The sequence below is a fragment of the Trichosurus vulpecula genome, chromosome 8 (genome assembly GCF_011100635.1).
Source record: "Trichosurus vulpecula isolate mTriVul1 chromosome 8, mTriVul1.pri, whole genome shotgun sequence".
Lineage (NCBI taxonomy): Eukaryota > Metazoa > Chordata > Mammalia > Diprotodontia > Phalangeridae > Trichosurus > Trichosurus vulpecula.
The window spans coordinates 231,996,213-232,020,732 of record NC_050580.1 but is presented as its reverse complement, the minus strand read 5'-3'; the positions used below and the strand labels follow the sequence as shown (position 1 = coordinate 232,020,732).

The following is a 24,520-nucleotide window of genomic DNA, read 5'->3' as shown; positions in this document are numbered from 1 at the left end:
TTCTCTTCAGCTACCCTAATACTGAGGTCTCATGAATCACACACATCATCATTCCATGTAGGAATGTAAACAAAACAGTTCAACTTTAGTAAGACCCTTGCAATTTCTTTTTCTTGTTCTTTTTCTTGATTACCTTTTCATGCTTCTCTTGATTCTTCTGTTTGAAAGTTAAATTTTCTATTCAGCTCCGGTCTTTTCACTGAGAAAGCTTGAAAGTCCTCTATTTTATTGAAAATCCATATTTTGCCTTGGAGCATGATACTCAGTTTTGCTGGGTAGGTGATTCTTGGTTTTAATCCTAGCTCCATGGACCTCCAGAATATCGTATTCCAAGCCCTTTGATCCCTTAATGTAGAAGCTGCTAGATCTTGTATTATTCTGATTGTGTTTCCACAATACTCAAATTGTTTCTTTCTGGCTGCTTGCAGTATTTTCTCCTTGATCTGGAATTTGGTGACAATATTCCTAGGAGATTTCTTTTTGGGATCTATTTGAGGAGGCAATCGATGGATTCTTTCAATTTCTATTTTGCCCTGTGGCTCTAGAATATCAGGGCAGTTCTCCTTGATAATTTCTTGAAAGATGATATCTAGGCTCTTTTTTTGATCACGGCTTTCAGATAGTCCAATAATTTTTAAATTCTCTCTCCTGGATCTATTTTCCAGGTCAGTGGTTTTTCCAATGAGATATTTCACATTGTCTTCCATTTTTTCATTCCTTTGGTTCTGTTTTATAATATCTTGATTTCTCATAAAGTCACTAGCTTCCACTTGCTCCAATCTAATTTTTAAGGTAGTATTTTCTTCAGTGGTCTTTTGTACCTCCTTTTCCATTTGGCTAATTCTGCCTTTCAAGGCATTCTTCTCCTCATTGGCTTTTTGGAGCTCTTTTGCCATTTGAGTAAGTCTATTTTTTAAGGTGTTGTTTTCTTCAGTATGTTTTTCAGTATTTTGGGGGGTCAACAGGAAATAATTTTTAAAGGGCAGGCACCAGAATTAAGATGGGTTGGGAAAGACTTCCTATAGAAAATGTGACTGCAGTTGGGACCTGAAGAAAGTGAGGGAAGACAAGAAGCAAAGTTAAGAAGAGAGAGCATTCCAGGCAAAGGAGACAGCCAGAGAAAGCATCTGGACCTGAAAGATGAAGAGTCTTATTTGTGGAATTATCAAGGCCAGTGTCACTGGATCAAAGGATCAGCGAGTGAGATGAAAGGAGACTGGAAAGGTAGGGTGGGGCTATTATGAAAGACTTTGAATGCCAAACAGAGGATTTTGTATTTGCTCTTGGAGAGTAGTACAAGGACATGGGCAGACCTGAACTTTAGCAAAATCACTTCGGTGGCTGAATAGAGAATGGCTTGAAGTGGGAAAAGACCTGAGGCAGGTAGACCCCCCATCAGGCCGCTGGGATAATGCAGGCAAGAGCTGCTTAGGCCTACACCAGAGTGGCGGAAGTGTCAGAGGAGGGAAGGGGAGCCTATAGGACAGATGTTGCACAGGTAAAAGCAATAGGTTTTGGCCACAGATTGGATTTGAAGGGTGAGAAATAGGGAGGAGTCTAGGATGACACCCAAGTGATGAACCTGGGAGGATCGTGGTGCTCTCAACAATAAAAGGAAAGTTTAGAGGGAGGGGAAAATAATGAGTTAAGTTTTAGACATGTTGATTTTTAGACATTTGCTTGACATCCAGTCTGAGATATCTGAAAGGCAGTTGGAGATGTGAGACTGGAGGTCAGTACAATGCCTGGTACATAGTAAGCGCTTAATAAATGTTTATTGACTGACTGACTACTGATAACACTCAAAATCAGTTCCAGACTAGGGATAGGATAGCTAGATTTGAGAATCAGCTGCATAGAGATGATAAATTCATGGGAGCTGAAGAGGTCACCAAGTGAAATAGTACTGATGGAGAAGAGAACATAGGAGATAGAGAACTCTAATACATACTGGCTTTGTATGTTCCCAGCCTCCAAGTAACTTAATCTTTGAGTGTCCCAGGAAACTCTCTAAGACAGAAAGTTGCAAAATATATTGACCTACATGGGATGAGCAATTTGCCTCATCCATTCAAAGAATTAAAAAAGATGGGTAGAAGCAAGCTGCTGTAGTGGCTATGAGTGGCTGCAGAACAGTGAACTGCTATGAAAACCAGGGTGGCATACTGGATAGAGCATATAGTGCCCAGTCAGAAAAACCAAAGTTCAAATCCTACCATTGAAACTTATTAGCTGCATGACCCAAAGCAAGTAACTTTCCCTATCTAAGTATCAGTTTCCTCTTCTGTAAAGTATAGATATGCTGGATATAACAGCACCTACCTCACAGAGCTGTTGTGAGGATGAAATAAGATTCTGTATGAAAATCACTTTGCAACCTTTAAAGAGCTGTGATAATGATGATGGAAGTGATGGTGATGATGATGAAAATACTGTCTGAAGTAGATTTTTCTAACAATTATGTATAACATTAATTAGAATAGAAACTAACATAGGCAGCCTAGGCATGAGTCCACTGAAGTGGAAGATAGGAGATGTGTGGCCATGGAATCAAAGAAAAAGGGATAATATAACTGTAAACAGTTTACAGATGGGAAGGTTGAAACACAATTTAAGTGACTGATCCGAGAAGTCAGTCAGTGGTGAGATGGTAAATAAATTAACTTCCATATATAGTTCATTAAAGCTCCCTACTCAATAAGCAAAAGGGGTGAGGGGAAGGGAATACAACAAGCACTTATTAAGTACCTACTATGCGCCAGGCACTGTACTATGTTCTTCACGATTATCACTTCATTCGATCTTCGTGACAGCACTGGGGAATGTTATTATTAATCCCCATTTTACAGGTGAGGAAACAGGCAGACAGAGTGACGTGTCTGGGATCACACAGTGAGTCGTGTCTGAGGCCGGATTTAAACTTGGGTCTTCCTGACTTTGGGCCCAGTGCTCTATCCACATCCAAGCTCTTTCAGCTTCCAAGGTATTAACATGATGAGCTGCAGAAAGGAACCAAAGAAGGGATGGAGAGAGAACAAATCTTGGACTCTACTCCTAAATCCCTTGGCTTTGATAAAGGAGATTTTTGCCTTGTCTTGTCAGGGCCCAGGCCTCCACGCCATTTCCTGGCCATCTCCTCCCCACGTTCCTGTATAGGAACTCCTTCCCTAACACTTTTCAGAACCCCTTTGTGTGTTGTCTTCTCTATGAGAAAGTAAGCTCCCTGAGGGCAGGGACTGTCTTGCTTTTATCTGCATTCCTAGTGCTTAGCATAGTGGCTGGTTAATGTTGTTGTTCAGTCGTTTCAGTCATGTCTGACTCTTACTGACCCCATTTGAGGTTTTCTTGGCAAAGATACTAGAGTATTTTCCTTCTGCTCGTTTTATAAGTGAGGAAATTGAGACAAACAGGTTAAGTGACTTGCCCAGGGTCACACAGCTAGTACGTGTCTGAGGCTGGATTTGAACTCAGGTCTTCCTGACTCCAGGCTTGGCGCTCTCTCTGCTATGCCATTTAGCTGCCCTACCTGGCTCATAGTAAATGCTTAATAGATGCTTTATCTATCTGTTTATCCATATGCATGTGTCTTATATACATATATGTGAGGGAAAGAGGGAGAGAAAGAGAGAATCTGAGAGAGAGAGCAATTTTAAGAACAAGGAGGCAACTCTGAACTCAATTCAAATTAATCCAATTCAATAAATTTTTATTGAAGGCGTATTAGAGAACATTGTGCAAGATACTGATAGAAATACAAAATGTAAATGAATCATGTCCCTGACTTTATGTAGATTATTTGTCCAATAGAAGGATATGATTTCTTTAATACATATGACACACATGTAAAAACTACTGGAAAAATAATATATGAAGAAAACTTGGGTGCAATGAATGCATTTTTGGCTAAATTATAAAGCGGTCTCAAATAGCTCTAGATTTAAATACTAAGAAAATAAACAAGAACACATAAGCAACATGGGTAAGAGGTAAGGGTAAAGACAAAGTAGAAGGATAGATTATTACAGCTGAAAGTGGGCACAAAAAGATGAGGATACAACATTCTTTACCTTTAAAAAGTCTAAAGAAGTCTATTTCCTCAATTGGAACTATAGCAATAAACTGTTCACAAAAGTGTAAATGGTTGATTCAGAGTGTGACCATCATGCTATGGTTTGAATAAACCTTCTTCCCACTAGATCCACTTTCTTCACCTACAAATCCTTCAAGAAGTCAAGAATCCAGAAGATGGAATTTTAAAACCCAATTTGGAAGAAAAATTGAAGCTCCACAAATTACACATTGAGACTTTATTACAGGATTAAAGAAAAAGGGCCTATACTAAAGAAAAACAAGATCTTCAATCTGAATTTCAAGAGTAGCTCTACAAAATAAAAGTAAATAGGCATAAAAATGGAAATTAGGTTGACTTGTAATGAAAGAAGGCTATTGTTGTTTAAAAAAAAAAAGATATTTTTCTGATCCAGAGAATGAAGGGAAGACTTAAATGAACTGATGCAAAGCAAAGTAAGCAGAACCAGATAAATATACAGAATAGCTATGCCAATTTAGATGGAAAGAACAAAAAAAGCAAAACTGAGTGTTATGTAATTATAATGACCAAGCTTGGCATGGAAGAAGAGAGAAAAAAATTCACCTCCCTCCTTTTTTTGCAGATTTGGAGGATTTAAGAACGTGGGACACTGCATGCATCATTAGAATTAGCTGACATGTTTGCTCATTTTGCCAAAGTGTTTCTTTTTTCGCTCTTTCTTTTTTATGCTATGTTACAAAAGATGACAAGATCTCTCTAGAAATGAAGGTGATATGAAAACAGAAGATGTCAGTAAACTTTTTTAAAAGATATTTTTCTAGTGATGACATACGAGTCTGAGTCATGAAGTAACAGTCTCTGAAGAATTAAGAGTTGAGGCTAACTGACCTCAAATGGCAAAAGAGAGGTATGTAGTAGGCACAAGTAGGCTGCAATACATTAACAATACACAATTACATAACAGAACCAGTGGATAGGATGTGTACAACCAGAGAGTTGTATAAACAAAATTGTAAAAAGTAATCAGCTATTCAAGAATAAGTTATAGTCTATAGAGCAACTATATGCTCCATTGGTATACATTTGATGCCTGAAAATAAAGAGAAAGGCTTTCCAGCACAATAGGTGGATTCCCAGGCAAGATTTACAGAAGACAGCGACAGAAGATGCACAAGATAAGAGGTCATGAAAGGAGGTACCTACATCAATGAAGCTGCATATCCATCAAAATATATTTAACAAAAAGAGAGACCATCTGGTTTCCCGTCAATCCACAAAATTAGTCTTTGGAATTCATTCTCATTGCTTATAAAAGTGATTTTTATGACCTATAACAAGGTACATTAATAGTTCAGATTAATAAGTACCTCATTTGACCCAGCAATAACACTCCTAGGGTTGTATCCCAAAGAGATCGCACAAGTAGGAAAAGGACCCATATGCACAAAAATATTTATAGCGGCTCTTTTTGTGGTAGCTAAGAATTGGAAATCAAGGGGATGCCCATCAACTGGGGAATGGCTGAACAAGCTGTGGTATATGAAGGTAATGGAATACTATTGTGCTATAAGAAATGGGGATGATACAGACTTCATAACAACCTGGAAGAACCTACATGACATAATGCTGAGTGAGCGGAGCAGAGCCAGAACATTATACACAACCACAGATATATGGATTCTGTGATGACTAACCCTGACAGACTTTGCTCTCCTCAGCAACACAATATGCAGAGACAGCTCCAAAGGACTCACGATGGAGAGTGCTATCTACATCCAGAGAAAGAACTATGAAGTATGAATGCAGATCGAGGCACACTTCGTGCTCGCCTTTTTCTCCCCCCCCCCTTTTTTTTCTCTCTTTTGTATTTGTTGTTGGGTTGTGTTTTTGGTGGGTTTTTTTTTGGTTCTATTTCTTCTTTCTCATGATTCATTCCATTGGTCATAATTCTTCTCCACAACTTGACTAGTGTGTAAATTAATTCAATGCCAAGTTATACATGGAAGTTATATGGGATTCCATGCCGTCTTGGGGAGGGAGGGGGGGAGGGAGGGAAGAAAATCTGGAACTCAAAATTATGTAGAACCGTGTGTTGCAAACTAAAAGTAAAAATTAAAAAAAAATAAGTACCTCATTTGGATCTTAAGAGTTCATTCACTGAAGGGATCTAGAATTCTTTTCTTACTTTCTATTTGTATTCATAAAGTCAGCAACACAAAACACCCTCAACAAATCTTCTCTATTACCCTATGATCTCACTGAGACTCCGAAACCAGTATTCATTCATACCACCATCTAATAAATCACCAATATTAGTCCCTAATTCCCTTTGGCTTTTCTTGTTCAGATTCTCACAAGTCAGATTCCCCCATTGACCTAATTAATATTGATTGAATTAATTCCTAGTACAAAGTAATATATGTTACAAACTTTAAATAATTCTTTCTCTCTTGCTAGAGAGAGAAATATTAAAAGAAATAAAGGAATATAATCACCCAGATGTCTTTGCTACCTAGGATCATAGTTATTCAAGTCTTTATTCCAAGAAAAACCCCAACTGCCAAGACTTTCCCTTGACTTATTACCCTAGATGTACATTTACCCCATTATATGTACATAATATAAATAATATCAATTTTACTTATGTATTTCTTTACTATTCAGTTGTCTGTATATATCTCTTTTCTGTCTGTTTACATTAGGAATAATATTGCAAAGTTCCTAGAAGACAAGAACCATAAGGTGTTTTGCACAGTGAAGATGGGTTAATAATATTTTTGATGGTGACATATCTATACTTTTTTCACTGGCTCCCACTTACCTCATTTTAGTCCTTCTAATTATAGGACCAATAATTCATGATTCGCATTATCAACTACAGCATTCTAAACCAAGGCTTCAATGGAGTGGCAGAACAAGATGCTTCATTTGTCCCCCTGCCCACGAATCCATCTATTCCTGCCACAGGTTCTCACATATTCACATTGCTTACAACCCCTCCACCCAGGCTTTCATTCTCCTCCGTCTCCCTCCCACCTCCTTCAAATTTAAGAGGAAACCAGGCAGCAACCTTGGAAAGAGTTACTTCATGCAACTGGGTAATAGGTCACATATTCCATGGCAAAAAATCCAGGTAAAGAAAAGAACAGAAAATTAGGAATTCTGTATATAGGTAGAGAAAAAAGTATTAACTAAAAGATTTAAATATCTATGTAACAGGGAAAAGAAACAATAAAATGCCAGTTTTGATGGGATAGGAACATTTTTTTCCTCAAGCCGTATAGACTCTATGCCTGTTGGCACCTTCTCAGGCTTTTGTCTGGCACCTACAACAAATACCTAAGAGAATGAGAATCATTCCAAAGATTTGGGGGAAGGAAAGGAGATAAACGTTCTTACCAAGCATTTTGATCTATGCAGGGGGTCTCTAAAACAAGGAGGGAGGAAAGTGGGGCGATAGCGGGGGAGGAAGAAGGAGACTCCTAAATGTTTTGTAAACCATATTCCCAGAAAGTGCAGCACTCTTTACAAGAGGCCTTTTTGAGGGGGAAGGAAGGGGAGGAGAGGAAGACGGCGAAAAAGGAGACAGATGGAGAGACGCTGGGGACAAGAAGGGCGGGGAGAGAAAGAGAGGTGGTGTGGGGAGCATACATTACACATCTTAGATCAACCAAGGAAAGTTTCACTTTACTATACTTTATTAGGATAATTTAAAAATATTTCACTATGGCAAAGAACTCATGAAAATAAAAATGTCCTAGATGAGTTGGGACAGTTCCTATACTTTTTGACTCCTAAAAAAATGAAAAGCAAATTTTTATCATACTTGACTTTCAAAAGCAATTTAATATGGCATCTTAGAACTAAATCCAAACTAAAGCCTTCTAAGAGATTCAAACAACACTAAAGCCATTGGTATCTAGCCAGAGGAAAAGTTCTCAAGGAGGCAGTCTTTATGCCAGGTCAGATATGAACCAAAGAGGAGAAAAAAGTGACACAGGGCATATGAGTTTGGCCTTATGACATATATAAAGACCTAGATTAAAAGGCCTCTCAAGTGAAATAGACTTGCCCTAGTTCTGCACAATTATCATTATAGAATCAAATTAACATCTCCTGGGCAAGAAAGATTATGGGATGACTTATTTTGCTTTCAATTTTTGAAATGAGCTTGAATTTAGAACTTTTTCCAATTTGAAAGACCACTGGCTACTAGGCTTCCATAATAAGGATGATGATGATGACAATGATAGCAGCTGGGGTTTATATGGTGCTTAAAGCTTTACAAAGTATTTTACAAATACCATCTCATATATATATTCTACATCCCTATGAAAGATGAATTCTGGAGCAGAACCTGGAAATATGAACAGAAAACCTTGCAAAGGCCAGATATTTCAAAGTCTTTTGCAGAAATGAAACCAAATTGCCATATTTAAAAGCAGAGTTTATCTCCATGATAACCTTGAAGGCAGGCATCCAGGACTTTGTACATAATGGAAGCTAAATATATGTTACTGAACAGTAATTGTTGCTGAAGTTTTTCCTATGTCGAGAGACTAAAATAAAATAGCAGACCTCCTAGTGGTATAAGACTACCACATAAGCTGAATACGAAGACTCTTAGCTTCAAAGCACCTGCTGAAATGGAGGCAGGTAATTTTGGCAATAAGCGGAGTAGAAGTAAAACCCTCTTCCTCCCAAATATACTATGAACTGCTCCTACCAAAAAGTAAACATATTCTTCCCGAAGACAGTCAGGAAGGATGAAGACCTAGAGCAAGAAGAAAGATTTGCCATCTGCTTTCCACTTACACTGTTTATCAAGTAGACACCACGTCCCCTGGAAGAGGCCACAGGTTTTACTATCCAAGGTCCCCGGTCCTTTGAATAGGAATCTGTTCAAAACATTACAAGGGGAAAAGATAGATCATAAGTTTATAGGTTTGTGGATGTTCGGCAAAGGGTATCCAGGTGTAAAGGACATTTCTCAATGGAAATTTCTAAATGGAAATCAGTAGTAGCTAAGAGAATGTTTATTTTTCAACCAACTTAAAAAATGATTCATTTTACCAGCATAACCTCTTATCTCATCCTTCGATACTTTCATTCTAAAATATGGGGAAAGAATTATGCAAACAACTACATCTTAACCTGCCACCATCCTCAGTAGTCCTCATCAGTTTGAGATGCTTATTTCATTTACTAAAGAACAGTAACTTGATTAGAGTTAAGAAATAGGTAAAGTTCATCAGAATTTAGATCAATGAATATTTCACTCCTTCACTGAATAAGTTCTCCCTGCTTTAAGTGAAAGAACTCTACAAGTAACCTGTGTTTGTGAACTAAAATAAGCTTTAGGAAAACGGGAAAAGGTGCAGCTTTGTAAGTAACCAGGGATTTTCCCTTTTGCAGGTGCCCTCAGACATTTTTTCATACTATAGTTGTACTTGATACTTGCTCTACAATGTGGGGTTAGTTAAATAGAAGATAAGAGTCTATAATAATATGATAATTCACAGTCTAGGTGAATATCTGTGAAAGATCAAAGTCTGCCCTATACCTTCATGGGAGCATCTGAGAACCCCAGATACTATGCCAGGTGGTTTTCCATTAGTTCAGAGGTGCTTTGGGGAGTGGAACCTATGGCTAAGTCCAAGGGAAACAGACAAAAGGGGATCAATGACTGGGACCAGTACTACCATTGGCCACCTTCCTCACTCCAGCCTACTAACAGCCCAAGAATGGACCAGTAGCACCAGAAGTCACAGTAGAGGAGTCACTGATCATCCTCTCTCTTAATACATTCCCATTTCCCCCACTGCCAACTTCCCACCAGTCGATCTGCCCCGCCATTGCTGTCTAAGGCCCTAGGGAACTTGTCATCTGCCCTGGTAGTTTTTCTAGAAGAACCTAAGTACCAGTTGGCCTTTCTACCTGTCATGAAACTGAACCCTCCATTATATGCAGGCTTACCCAATTAAAATGTGAGATCCTTGAGACTGAAGATTGTCCCGATTTTCTGTTTGAATCCTCAGTGCTTAGCCTAGTGCTTGACATACAGTAAGTACTTAATAAATGCTTTTGCATTCCACTCCATAAAAAGAGATGGAAGCAAAAGGATAAGAATAGATTGATAGAACTTCCCAATCCATCACAGCCAAGAGTATTATGAAGCTGCTCCTTTAATTTAAGCCTTTGTTTGCCCCTGCTACCATGCAGAAAGAAGTACCTAAAAGCAGCAATGGTTATTATTTCAAATCAAGAAAAAAATGGGTATATGACATTATGTGAGTAATAAATTTTTCTTGATTTTCTTCTCTAAATGAATGGGAAATGAAGAAGGAATACTGTCATGCCCCTACATAACATTGCCTTAAAAATATTATAAATATGTTATAACCAAACTCCAACATAAAGTAACGAAACCAAGGACTAGCCGATTGTTCCAAACTCAAATCGTAAGGTGAATCCACACTAGGATCTGAATCCCAATATAAGCTTCTCTAGGCATCCAACTGTTTGCCATGCCATTTAGAGCACTGTTCCTAAAGAAATAACTGCCCTTTGCAATGTTGTTTCACCTGAGGCTTTCACAAAATCAATTGGCAATGTTGCATGGTGTTCATCTGTGTATAAATAAACACAAAAGTAAATCTTATATTTCAGTGCCATTAACCCTAAGGCAATGTCAACATTTTATTAAGTCCCATGAAAATTTTCCTTCATTCCAATAAATAGACAAAGTTACTGAGCAATAAATGAATGTCTTTTTACTGCTATATCAATATCGATCAACCAATTAACATTTAAGTGCCTGGCACATCAATATATCACAATGAACTTTTCATACAGTTTAAGTTTCAACTTGTCTCCTTTATGGGCTGTTAGAGATGACCTGCCTATGACCTTAAAATTTCCTCTTTTTTCTCCTCTACCCAAAATAACTCCAGCTTCACTCCACCTTCAGTCAGTATCCTGCTAGGCAATCTACCTTTGACCAGAGTAATATGAGCTCTCTCTTTTGCTCTCTTTACCTCCTCCAACAAGAAGCCATTCTAGATCTTCCAGACTTAAACATGTTTTCGAAGGTTTACGCGTCTAGACTTTTCCACCAGTAGCACAATATGCCAATTTTCATCATTTGGAGTGGCAAAGAATTTTTACTATTCAACCTCATTTCCCACTCCCCTTTTCCCTCTTCCCCTATATGTTAAAGGGAGTTTAGAAATATCAGAGTATGCCAAGAATGAAAAAGTCTAGGAAGTTCCACTATAAAGGACTTGTTTACAGTTTTGAAAAAAAAAACATCAGAGATATAAAACTCCTAGAAATTATTTTGGAAGGGTTAATATTAGGGTCTATTTTTAATCCTAGCCTTTGCATCCCTAATAAAATAACTGTTCCCTGGACCAAGTGTCTAGAGCTGGATCTAAGCATGACACTAGGATTTTACATTGCTATTGTTAGTGGAAAAAATGACTGTTCACTAGTCATGGACAAAGCTGGTGAAATATTCTTATCATCGAGTGAAAAGTCTAATGGTTGGTCAGGCAGGCCGTTAGGAGGAAATAAAGCAGAGATCTGTACTGGGAGGCATAAGTACCTAAACTTTTAACAAGTTTCAATACTACCCTTATAAAATAACCAGATGGCCTATTAATATGACCCAACTTGATCATACATATTGCATTCCCTGCAAATGGAAGGTCCCTAAAACCTCCCAGAGATTCAAAATTCTGTCAGTAAAATCTATGGTAATCTGTAGGGATTCTTAACCTAGAGACTGTGACTTCTTAAATATTCAGATAACCATATTTCAATATAATTTGTTTCCTTTGTAACCCTACATGTTTTATCTCATAAATGTAAAAATATTATTCTGAGAAGGGGTCCTTAGTCTTTACCAAAATGTCAAAGGGGGTTCATGACATAAAGTAGGTTAAGAATTTCTGGGCTAAAAAAATAAAAATAAAAAAATAAAATAAAATAAAATTTAAAAAAAAGAATTTCTGGGCTAGAAGAATTTCTCATTCATTTAACAAATAATTGTTGCATATCTACCATATACAAAGGTACTCTGCTAGGTGCTGTATAATTTCAATACAGTATGTGGGATTTTTCTCCCAGTTCTAAAAGTACTTTCAAATGTTCATGGTGCGGAGAAAGTTATTTATGCCTATTAGTTATATGATTTTAATTTCCCTAAATATTCATTTGCTGGAAAATATGTGAAAAGTTCTGACAGCATGCCTGAGATTGGGCAGAATTAAATCTCATCTCTTTTTTGCCCTTCAAATGTCAATTTAGCAGGGCAATTTTATTATTTTGATGTCAAAGTGAATGTATATTTTAAAATAAACTACATATAACAAAATTTCACATACAACCCTCTTTTTGGTCTTTATATTAGAATGTGTTTTCTTGATAATTAATAAAAATAAATAAAAAATAATAAAAAACAAAAAAATTTTAAATCTTCAGTTTTGGTGGGCCTGAGAGGAAAAGGTCTGGAACTGTACACTAAACTGGCATGGAAGGAAGGGGGAACCAGAAGCTTCCCTAGTCTTGTAATCAACTCTGCAAATGGAACACAAATAACTGGATCACATATGATATAGTCACCTTATATTTATAGGGATACGTTTGACATAAAAGCATAGCAGACATAAAAGAAAGAGATCGATAAAAGACATGTGGACACCAACGCACATTAATGAAGGACATGAAAAGATATTCCACATCATAACAAGGATAAATGACATTTTAAGCATATATGTATGTAGCAGCTAGGCAGATAAATCTGAGTGTCCTTACATGGACACTGCAGACAAACAAAGCACAGTGGCATGTATGAATGTGGTAACCAAAAAGTATGTTCAGACATACTTTTTTTTGTATGTACAAAGCAAACTATCATAGTACATAATTAAAATAAAGTTAATTAAGTTTTTAACATTAATCTTGCAATTCCTCTGCCTGGGAACTACAATTCTTTGAATTTTTTTTTTCTTTTTCTTGTAGGCTTGGGATGATCACTGGGGTGAATTTGGCCCAAATGTAATAGTTGGGGACCACAACACTCTCAGTCAATCACTTACTACAGAATTCTGCATACTCAGCTGGCAGGAGGAAGGTCTGAGGGAGGATGTGGAATGCCTTGAATCCATGTGTATGCTGCATTCGAATAATGTTTTTGTACAGTCGGTCCTTCCGGGTTAGTTCATAAGACCTAAAATCATACAAGTTTTTTTTTTCTTTCTCAGTCAATTGTATTTTAGAGATTTGCCAGTATAATTATACTCTGAAGGACTAACAAAAATAGACCGTAGACTTTAGGTATGATGAGAATGTGAGCTCATATGCACAGTAATAATACTGACTCTCTACCATATTTTAAGGATCATCACCAAATCTATACCTAGGTTCCTTATGGGAACCTAGCTGCTTCACACAAGTGATGAAACTAAGATAGAGTCATTTGGGATTTAAAGAAATACTATCACACCAACATTTTCATCAGAATCTTCAGATTAACTAATTCTACACATTTCTCCCTTAACTAATTCTGCTTTAACTAGCTTGTACCTCCAACTTACTTTTCAAAGCTCCTATTTTCCTAATCCCTGTCATCCATAACTAATGCCCTAGGCAAAACTGGTTCCCACCATCCTCTTCCATAAACCTACATCCCTGAAGAGTTGGACCCTCCCCTTCCCTGGTCCCTATTGTCCACTGCCAATCATCTCTTTGAATCCCTTTCTTATCATGAATAAATGCCGCTTCATTCCTTCTTTTTCACTGCACATTATCTAAAACCCACCTTTTCTCCTGGGGACACTACAACCCTTGCCACCTCTCCAAAAATAGCCAGTCTTTCTCTCATGTCTCCTAACTCACACCACGAGACCTTGGGCATAGTGTTTTTCCCCACTGCCACTTGGGATCATAGCATTTAGAGCAGGAAGGAACTATAAGGATCACCTAGTCCAACCTCCTTATTTTAGAGATAAGGCAACTGAGGCTCAGTGAAGTTAGTTAAATTGCCCAAGACATATTGGTAGTAAGTAGTAGAAATAAAATGTGAACCAAATTCTCTAACTCCAAATGCAGCATTCTTTCCAGTATACCACTATGCTCATTTTCCAGACCCTTGGTTCTGCTACCTTCAAATTACAGCATATTTATTTATCTGCACGTATGTTGTACCTTAAGTAGAATATAAACTCCTTAAAGGCAGAAACTAGCTTTCCTATTGTATCTCCAGCAACTAGTGCAGGGCCCTGAGCAGGTTTTTTTTTTGGGGGGGGGGGGTGTTCCACGGGGGAGAATTAGACTTGTGATTTCATCAGAGCAGGGAACTTCCAATGAGGAAATTCCTTCCACCAATGCAGATCAGCACCAGTTGTCTGAGGCACTGAGAAGTGAGGTGACTTTTGCAGGGTCAAAAATCTAGTATGTGTCAGAAGGGGAACTTGAACCCAGGTCTTCCTGATTTCAAGGCTGGCTTTGTGTCTGTCAAATGCCAAACTGCCTCTAGTCTAGCACATGGTAGATACTTTATAAAAGATTATTGAACTGAATTAAATTTGTTCAACAACTTCTCCTGGAGAATTTAGGTTGCCCAATTATTCCACCATCTCCTGGTCCTTGCTGCTACCATATAACTAACCTTTAGGAAACTCTTCTAGCTTCCTCAAGGATTTGGACCTGGCTCCCCACTCACCTTGCCTGTCATCCTTGGCGACCCTAACATTCATGTGAACAGCTCTTCTGACCCAATGGCCTCATGGATCCTCATCTTCTTCAGCTCCCATAACTTTTGTCTTCACCTACTCTTCTGAGCCCACACATCTGGGCCTCATTTTAGACTTCATCATCGAATCTGACACAGTTCCAACCCTAAGGTCTGCAATTCCCCTCTATATAGTCTTGTAACTTGTTACTTTTCCTCATTCTGCTAACTTGATCTTCAGCCTTAACGGAACAGCTAGTCTTTAGATTTCCTCAATTTTTTCCAAGTATATCAGCCCTATTCTATTGTCACTTCCCTCCCATCAAAGCCTTCAGTAAAATGATGAATAATTTTAACACTGCTTTCTATTCCACACTTGCATTCCTCTTTACTTTGTCCTTCTGCTGCTCCTCTCCCTATCCCAAGTAATACCTGTCATCTGCCTTCTCTGCTCCTACTCCCAAACACTTCAAGAGCAAGTCAGCTAGGTCCAATACAAATTTATGTTTTTTAATCTCAATTGGTCCCCCACTACTACGGTAATACTTATGTTTTTCTCTTAAATTTCCTTTCACATTGGGGACAACTAATTCCAAACTTTTTCTCCTCTCTTCAAATTACCAATCCCTCTCCTTTCCTTACTCCCATTCAGCAAAAAACTTTGCCTTCCAGGTATTAAAAAGATCTAGATAATCCAACATGAGCTCCCTCAATTACTCCCTTTCATATCTTAAAAACTGTTGATATCAGCACTGAATCTCTGCTTCTAGCCCATCTCAGAGACTGACCATGTCAATCTGCTATCAAAGCTAACCATTCCATGGAGACCCTTTCATTCCCTTTGCTCTCTGTTCCTTCAATTATCCCTTCAAAATTTTAGACTGGAGTCATAGAGACTGGAGTTCAAGTCCTGCTTTCATATCTTTACTAGTTGTGTAACCTGGGGCTAATTACTTAACCTCTCTAAATCCGAGTTTCCTCATCTGTAAAAGAGGAATAAATAAATAATAACACCTAGCTCACAGCACTGTGAGGTCCCAAAGAGATATGTAAAGCACTTTGAAAACCTTAAAGCACTATGACAATCCTATTGTTATTCATCTTCAATCTTTCTAGCTCTTTCTTTTTCTTATAAATATACTCAGTTCTTCCTCATTCTTAAAAAAGTCTTTCTTTAACTTTAATATCCCCTCAACCAATCATCTTCTTTCCTACCTACAAAAAGCCCCTTTGTAATCTCCACATCTCTTTCTTTCTACATATCCTTTCACCTATCTAGTTATATGATTTCTATTATCATTGTTATGAAGATAGTAATACTAACTATAGCTATCATTTACCTAGAGCTTATTATGTGCCAGGCACTGTGCTAAGGACTTTATAATTATTATCTTATTCAATGACTCTGATCTCTCAGTCAAGTGCCAGTATCACACTCGCCTGGGCATTTCTTAGATATCTCCACCTAAATGTTCTTGTCACTTCATGTAACATATACAAAATTGACCTCATCATCTTCCCTACAAAATCTGCCCTTCTTTCTAATGTCTCTATTTCTGCTGATGACACTGCCATCCTCCCAAGCATCTATGGTTCAACACTGGCTTCTTTAAGTCCTAACTAAATTTCATCTTTTACTGGAAGCCTTTCCTAACCCCTCTTAATTCTAGCACCTTCCCACTGTTAATTATTTCCTACTTATCCCATATATGCTTTGATATATTTGTTTGCATGTTGTGTCTCCCCTCCCCATTAGGCTGTCAGTTCCTTGAGGGTTGGGATTGTCTTTTTGCCTCTTTTTGTATCCCTAACACTTAGCACAGTGCCCGTCACATAGCAGGTGCTTAATTATTGTTGATTGATTGATTGACATAGGATTTAATGGTAGCAGAGAACTCAGAAATCTTCTAATTAACTACCTCATCTTATAAATGAGGTAAGTGAGGCAAAGAAATAAAATGACTTGCCCACAGTCACACAGTGAGTTGGTCTTATCTATGACTGCTTCCATAGAAAGTCTGAATCTACTAGTAAGAAGGTATATTACAAAGTCAATTAATCAATTAGTATTTATTAAGTACCAATTATTTGCCAAACACTGTGCTAAGCCCTAGGGATACAAAAAAAGGCAAAGGACAGTCCCTGTTCTCAAGAAGTTCACAATCTAATGGGAGAGACAACATGCAAACAAATAAATGGACTTAGAATTACAAGCCCTGGTTCTGACACTGGCTTCATGCATGTGCTGAGACTCAGCTTTCTATCTATAAAATGGGGATAACACTTGTATTATTGTCTCAAAGGGAAAGGAAAAAATTTCATAAACCCTAAGAGCATTTTACAAATGTGATGCTATTATTATTAGATTTTTTTTAATCTAGAGCTATGATTTCATTGGTGTGGTTAATTCCTGGTATAGAAGGTAGTCCCTCAGATGCAGATCAGCAATCCACATACAACATAAAATCTTAGACAGGCACCTGGGGGTTTGAGAGGTTCGGTGACTTGCCAATGATCACAAAACCAAAGTGTGTTAAAGGCAAGACCCGTACCTGGGGCCATCTAGCTCTCTGTCTATTAGGCACTATTGTCTCACATTAAATATTATACATGAATTTGTGGAACCAATGCCAGAGTATCAGTCATTGCAACTTTTCCTACAATTCTAAAGGATAAGTTATATGGAATTTATGTCTAAATTCAAGTATCATGTGTCTGAGTAGTTTCTGGGAAAAAAAATTGGATATCTAGCTTTATAAAGTATGTTATTCCCATACTGAGATACAAACTTCATTTTCTTTTTCTTTGAAAACAGGGAATACTGTTTTCATGGCTTGGGGAAACATAAATTATGATATACCTCTAAAAAATGATAGGAATGATTTTTTTTAAAAAAAAACTAGGTCTTGGGGCAGCTAGGTGAGTAGAACACCAGCCCTGGAGTTCAAATACAGTCTCAGACACTTGATACATGTACTAACTGTGTGACTTTGGGCAAGTCAATTAACCCCAATTGCCCGTCCTTCCCCCTGCAAAAAAAAAAAAAATAAAAATAAGTATTTAAAAACTAGGTCTTGCCCAGACTGGAAGTTCAGCAGCTACCCAGAGGCCTAATCCCATTACTGATCAATGGAGAAGCTTTGATCTACTCTGTTTCCAGCCTGGGCTAGTTCACCCCCACTTAGGCAACTTGGTGGCTCTCCTCTCCCACAAGCTTGACCATATTGGCACTGTACTTAGTACAGACACCTTATTGACTTTATCCCCACTACAGGCTGATCTCAAGCACTCCACTAGCCTCAGCCTTCTCAGTAGCAGGGATTAGAAGCATGCAACACCGAGCCTAGCAGCAATGATCTGTTTAAAGTTTTTAAACTGGGATGTGATAATAAACGTGGTGTGTGTGTGTGCGCACGTGTGTGTGCGTGTATGTGTGCATGTGTGTGTAGAAAATCATTGGAGCCTCATAAGAACACCAACTATAAAACCCCTGCATGAGACCAAGCTATAAACAAGAAATTATAAGGAACTTTTAACCTAAACAAGACAAAATGAACCCACCCTATACCCAAATCTAGACTATAATAAGTTTTGTCATAGAGAAGCTCTAAGGTACTAGGGAAGAGAGGTGTTATATGTACCCTATAGGAAGTTCAATAATCCACTTTGACAACATGGAATGAAAATCACTGGAGATTTTTAAAAACCAGAATCTAAGTTTTGAAAATTATAAGCCTAAATTAGTACTTACATAAAATACTCTAGTATTTAACATGTAGTTACAGAACACAGCCAGGGTTAGCCCTGGACAAAGTCACCTCTGATATGCCAAGCTTTGCTGCTCTACAGCCCCTTTTCTCTCCTAGTGACACTTAGCACCCCTCAGGTACCTCAGTTACACAGACTTCTCTCCACTCTCCTCCTTATCAAAAGCCACACTCAGAAAAGATCAGAAGCTCATTCATGCTAAGGTATAAAATGACTGATCACAGCTGTGTATTTAGTAATGTTCTTCTCACAGAACATTTTTACTGCAGACAACAAAGCCTTAAGCTAAATGAATGAAAGGAACAGAAGACCTTTCTGATCTCACTAATAACAAAATACGTGTATATCTACACATATAAGTAGATATATACACATACGTGGCACATAATGTATATATGCATATGTATACATGCGTGTGCATAACTTGCCTCAAACAGCATCTTGCTAGAACAAGTCCAACTTGCAAACACCAATCTTAAGTACTCTGCCATCTTCTTCTAATTCAGATCTGAAATTTCTAAATGCTTGTTTTCACCTCCGTTAGTGAAAGGCCTTAAGCTCCTTGGAGTTCGACATGTTCATAACCAAAACAACGGAATTGGGTATGATCCTCTCTAAACCTATTTCAGTCCTTAGATCCAATGGTTTTCTGCACAGTCACCACACAAAAACCACCTAGATAATCTTAGTTGAAGACCTCTAAACTAATTTCATGCGTATTACAATTCAATTTTTTACTCTAGTTCCTTAAACCCAAAGGCTTCTCAAGTAAATCCTGGTGCCATAGAGTTTCTTTCCGCGGGGCAGGTAGTGGAAAGAGCGCAGGCCTTGGTCTTCTCTAGATGTCCTATATCAGGACAGATTAACTGTTTTCTCTATTTCCCCCTATGCCTAAAAGGAGGCAGCTTTAAATGGAGCTAAAAGTGAGCACTCTCATATTACCTGGGAAAGTGATTGACCTTTTGCATTTCAGAGAGGGTACGAAGTAAGAAGGGCTTCAGATGGGATCCTGTCCACATGAGGTTATAGTCAGTGCTGCTTGGATGAACCTAAAGGACATATAAAGAGAAGATAAGAACACAACCCAGCCTGCTTCTACGGAAAACAATAGCTAACTGATGTTAAAAAAAAAATCAGTTTGTCATCCACCCAGAAAGGACAAGAAGCAGTACTGCCAGGAGTGAGAGTCCTGCTTGTTTCAGATGAGGCTAAAAACCGGTCATACAAAGTAGACATGTTAGAGTGGAAATGTCATGAAGAATAAGTTTTGAGGAGAGAGTTCAGGTAAGAGAGAATCAACCAATCACAAAAATGAAACAAGTAGAAATAAATTGGTCCTCATATAACAAATCATAAAGGTACTAGTCTCTTATTCTTTCTCTAAAAGAATGAAGAAGGCAAAGTTACCACCACCACCGCTCCCCAATTCCTTTTTAGAATAATTTCATGTTCCTATAACCATCAGCAATTAGGTACAAGTCATTATCAGACCCAGAATTCTTCAGAAGCAAATGAAATTATAACATAAACTATTATCAGTCATGGTCAGGGCCTCCACCAATATTTCCATTTCAGAATCCAGGTTAGTCTAAAAGTAGAAAAATTAGAGCCACGAAGTCACTCCCAGCTTCTAAAAAAGGCCAAGAAAATCCAAGTACTGTCTTCAAGATAAAAGACATAATACTTCCTCGCACATAATTCTCCATGCACAAGGAAAAATAGCAACACTACTACAGGGTAGTAGGTCCATTTGCTTTGTAACTCTGGCTCTGTTAAAAGGAAGAGGTGGCGACGTGACTAGGAGTTCAGCCTTACAAATGGGGCATGGCAGAGATAGCAAAAATTACCTTACATCACTAGAGCACTTACTTCATGAAATCCATGCGCTGTCAGAATGCTACGCACCAGACGACTATCCGTCCGCACAATCTTATAGGACAAATGATACCGTTCTTAAAGAAATAAAAAAGGTATGTTACCAAGAAGTTAATAAAGATAAACGCAAACTGTAAGAGCTTTAACCTAGATAAAGCTCAACAAAGTTATACTAGACACCTTTATGCCAAAGAAGTGTTACAATTAGGTGAGGACTGTATAAGAAATCCCCATGTTTCACCTAGAGCTAGGTGGCACAATGGACAGAGGCCTAGGCCTGAATTCAGGAAAACCAGAGTTCAAATCCATCCTCAAACACTTGCCAACTGTGTGACCCTTAACAAGGCACTTAATTTCTGTCTGCCTCAGTTTTCTCAACTATAAAAAAGAGATAATAATAGTACCTACCTCCCAAGGTTGCTGGTGAAGATTAAATGAGATATGTTCAAAGTCCTTAGCACAGTGCCTGGCACATAGTAGGTGTTGAATAAAAACCTGTTTCTTTACTCCTCAAAAGGATTTAACTCAGGAAAATATCTGATAATACTGGCTACCGAGGGCCAACAACATATGACAAAATCTATTATAATATGAAATCCCCATGTAGGTACATTTTCATCTTAATTAAAACTAAATTTCCTTTCATGTGTCATTTTCTATGCAGACGTCCCCAGATACAGATCTCTAGCCTTAGTCCCTGACCTAAACTCCAGTCCCACAACACAAAACTACCTGTTGGGCATTTTAAAAGCATCTCAAGCTCACCATATCCCCCCCCTAAAAAAACCTCCCCAGAACCATGCCTCTTCCAAACTTCCTGGCTACTGTCAAGGACACCATTATCCTTCTAATTCACCCCAGTTTTCATAACCTTAGTGTTATTTTCAGCTTTTCACTCTCATTCACCTGACATATCCAATCAGTTGTCAAACTGGTCATTTCTTTTTTTTTTTTAATTTATTTATTTAACATATTTAGTTTTCAGCACTGATTTTCACAAGAGTTTGAATTACAAATTTTCTCCCCATTTCTACCCTCCCCCCCACTCCAAGATGGCATATATTCTGGTTGCCCTGTTCCCCAGTCAGCCCTCCCCTCTATTATCCGACTCCCCTCCCATCCCCTTTTCCCTTCCTTTCTTGTAGGGCAAGATAAATTTCTACGCCCCTTTGCCTGTGTATCTTATTTTCTAGTTGCATACAAAAACTTTTTTTTTTTTTTTGGTTTTTGAACATCTGTTTTTAAAACTTTGAGTTCCAAATTCTCTCCCCTCTTCCCTTCTCACCCACACTCCCTAAGAAGTCAAGCAATTCAACATAGGCCACATGCGTATCATTATGTATAACCCTTCCACAATACTCATGTTGTGAAAGACTATATTTTGCTCCTTCCCAACCCATCCCCCTTTATCGAATTTTCTCCCTTGACCTTGTCCCCTTTCGAAAGTGTTTCTTTTGGATTACCTCCACCCCCATCTGCCCTCCCCTCCATCATCCCCCCCTTTTTTTTTAATCTTCATCCCTTTTCTTTCCTGTGGGGTAAGATACCCAATTGGGTATGTATGGTATTCCCTCCTCAGGCCAAATCTGATGAGAGCAAGGTTCACTCCTTCCCCCCTCACCTGCCCTCTCCCCTCCTCCCACAGAACTGCTTCCTCTTGCCAGCTTTATGTGAGATAATCCACCCCATTCTATCTCTCCCTATCTCCCTCTCTCAGTATGTTTCTCTCTCATCCCTTAATTTGATTTTATTTCTTTTAGATATCTTCCTTTCATCTTCAACTCACCCTGTGTCTGCTCTCTCTCTCTCTCTCTCATATATATATATATATATATATATATGTACATATATACATACATATACACACACATAGATATATACATACAAACACATTCACTTATATATACACATAAACATATACATACATATGCATATTCCCTTCAGCTACCCTAATACTGAGGTCTCATGAATCATACATGTCATCTTTCCATGTAGGAATGTAAACAAAACAGTTCAACTTTAGCAAGTCCCTTGCAATTTCTGTTTCTTGATTACCTTTTCATGCTTCTCTTGATTCTTGTGTTTGAAAGTCAAATTTTCTATTCAGCTCTGGTCTTTTCACTGAGAAAGCTTGAAAGTCCTCTATTTTATTGAAAATCCATATTTTGCCTTGGAGCATGATACTCAGTTTTGCTGGGTAGGTGATTCTAGGTTTTAATCCTAGCTCCATTGACCTCCGGAATATCGTATTCCAAGCCCTTTAATCTCTTAATGTAGAGGCTGCCAGATCTTGGGTTATTCTGATTGGGTTTCCACAATACTCAAATTGTTTCTTTCTGGCTGCTTGCAGTATTTTCTCCTTGATCTGGGAGCTCTGGAATTTGGCGACAATATTCCTAGATTTCTTTTTGGGATCTATTTGAGGAGGTGATCGATGGATTCTTTCAATTTCTATTTTGCCCTGTGGCTCTAGAATATCAGGGCAGTTCTCCTTGATAATTTCTTGAAAGATGATATCTAGGCTCTTTTTTTGATCATGGCTTTCAGGTAGTCCAATAATTTTTAAATTATCTCTCCTTGATCTATTTTCCAGGTCAGTGGTTTTTCCAATGAGATATTTCACATTGTCTTCCATTTTTTCATTCCTTTGGATCTGTTTTATAATATCTTGATTTCTCATAAAGTCACTAGCTTCCACTTGCTCCAATCTAATTTTTAAAGTAGTATTTTCTTCAGTGGTCTTTCAGACCTCCTTTTCTATTTGGCTAATTCTGCCTTTCAAGGCATTCTTCTCCTCATTGGCTTTTTGGAGCTCTTTTGCCATTTGAATTAGTCTATTTTTTAAGGTGTTGTTTTCTTCAGTGTATTTTTCAGTATTTTTTTGGGTCTCCTTTAGCAAGTCATTGACTTGTTTTTCATGGTTTTCTCGCATCCTTCTCATTTCTCTTCCCAATTTTTCCTCAACTTCTCTAACTTGCTTTTCCAAATCCTTTTTGAGCTCTTCCATGGCCTGGGACCAGTTCATGTTTTTCTTGGGGGTTTCTGTTGTAGGCTCTTTGACTTTGTTGACTTCTTCTGGCTGTATGTTTTGGTCTTCTTTGTCACCAAAGAAAGAATCCAAAGTCTGAGACTGAATCTGGGCATGTTTTCGCTGCCTGGCCATATTCCCAACCAACTAACTTGATCCTTAAGTTTTTCAGTGGGGTATGACTGCTTGTAGACTAAAGAGTTCTATGTTCCACATTTGGGGGGGAGGTGCCAGCTCTGTCACACCAGCACTCCTCCTTCCCCAAGAACCCCCAACCTGGACTGGGCTTAGATCTTCAGCAGGCTGTACACTCCTGCTCTGATCCGCCACTTAATTTCTCCCACCAGGTGGGCCTGGGGCAGTAAGCAACAACAGCTGTAGCTGCCCCTCCTCCACTGCCCCCAGGGCTGGAAGCCTAACCCCGAACTCCTTCCACTCCCACAGCTTTTCCCACTAACCTTCTCCACAATCTTTGGTGTTTGTGGGTTGAGAAGTCTGGTAACTGCCGCAGCTCACTGATTCAGGGTGCTAGGGCTCCCTCTGCCCAGCTCCTGGTCTGCTTGGTCCACGCTGCTCAGGCTGGGCTCTGCTCCACTCCGTTCCCAGCTCCCAGCTCCCAGCTCCATGTGGGATAGACCTCACCCAGAGACCATCCAGTCTGTCCTGGGCTGGAGCCCTGCTTCCCTCTGCTGTTATGTGGGTTCTGCAGTTCTAGAATTGGTTCCGAGCCATTTTTTATAGGTTTTTGGAGGGACTCGGCAGGGAGCTCACGCTTGTCCCTGCTTTCCAGCCGCCATCTTGGCTCCGTCCCCCAAACTGGTCATTTCTATCTCTACATCTCTCAGAGACATCCCATCCTCGACTCTTAGAGTCACCATCCTCATTAAGGCTCTTATTACTCCTGATCTGAACAAGCATTTACTAAGCAACTACTATGTTCCAGGCACTGTGCTACACACTAGACACACAAAAAAAGGAAAAGGACCATCCCTGTCTAATAGAGGAGACAACATAAAAACAACTTTGTACAGATAAGGTATGTACCAGATAAACTGGAGATACA

The 24,520-nt window shown here is 38.6% G+C and overlaps 1 protein-coding gene across 3 annotated transcripts in view; it reads right to left on the bottom strand.

The window, feature by feature from the left end:
• The window catches only part of TTLL5 (tubulin tyrosine ligase like 5), a 400,968-nt gene that overhangs the window by 349,276 nt on the left and 27,172 nt on the right, over positions 1-24,520 (bottom strand). For all 3 annotated transcript variants that reach the window (XM_036734448.1, XM_036734449.1, XM_036734450.1), the window contains exons 4-7: positions 20,424-20,506; positions 19,497-19,603; positions 13,153-13,283; positions 8,867-8,949 (exon numbers count right to left, since the gene is read on the bottom strand). In XM_036734448.1, the coding sequence (XP_036590343.1) occupies positions 8,867-8,949; positions 13,153-13,283; positions 19,497-19,603; positions 20,424-20,506 (404 nt within the window). The remainder of the gene's footprint in view (positions 1-8,866; positions 8,950-13,152; positions 13,284-19,496; positions 19,604-20,423; positions 20,507-24,520) is intronic.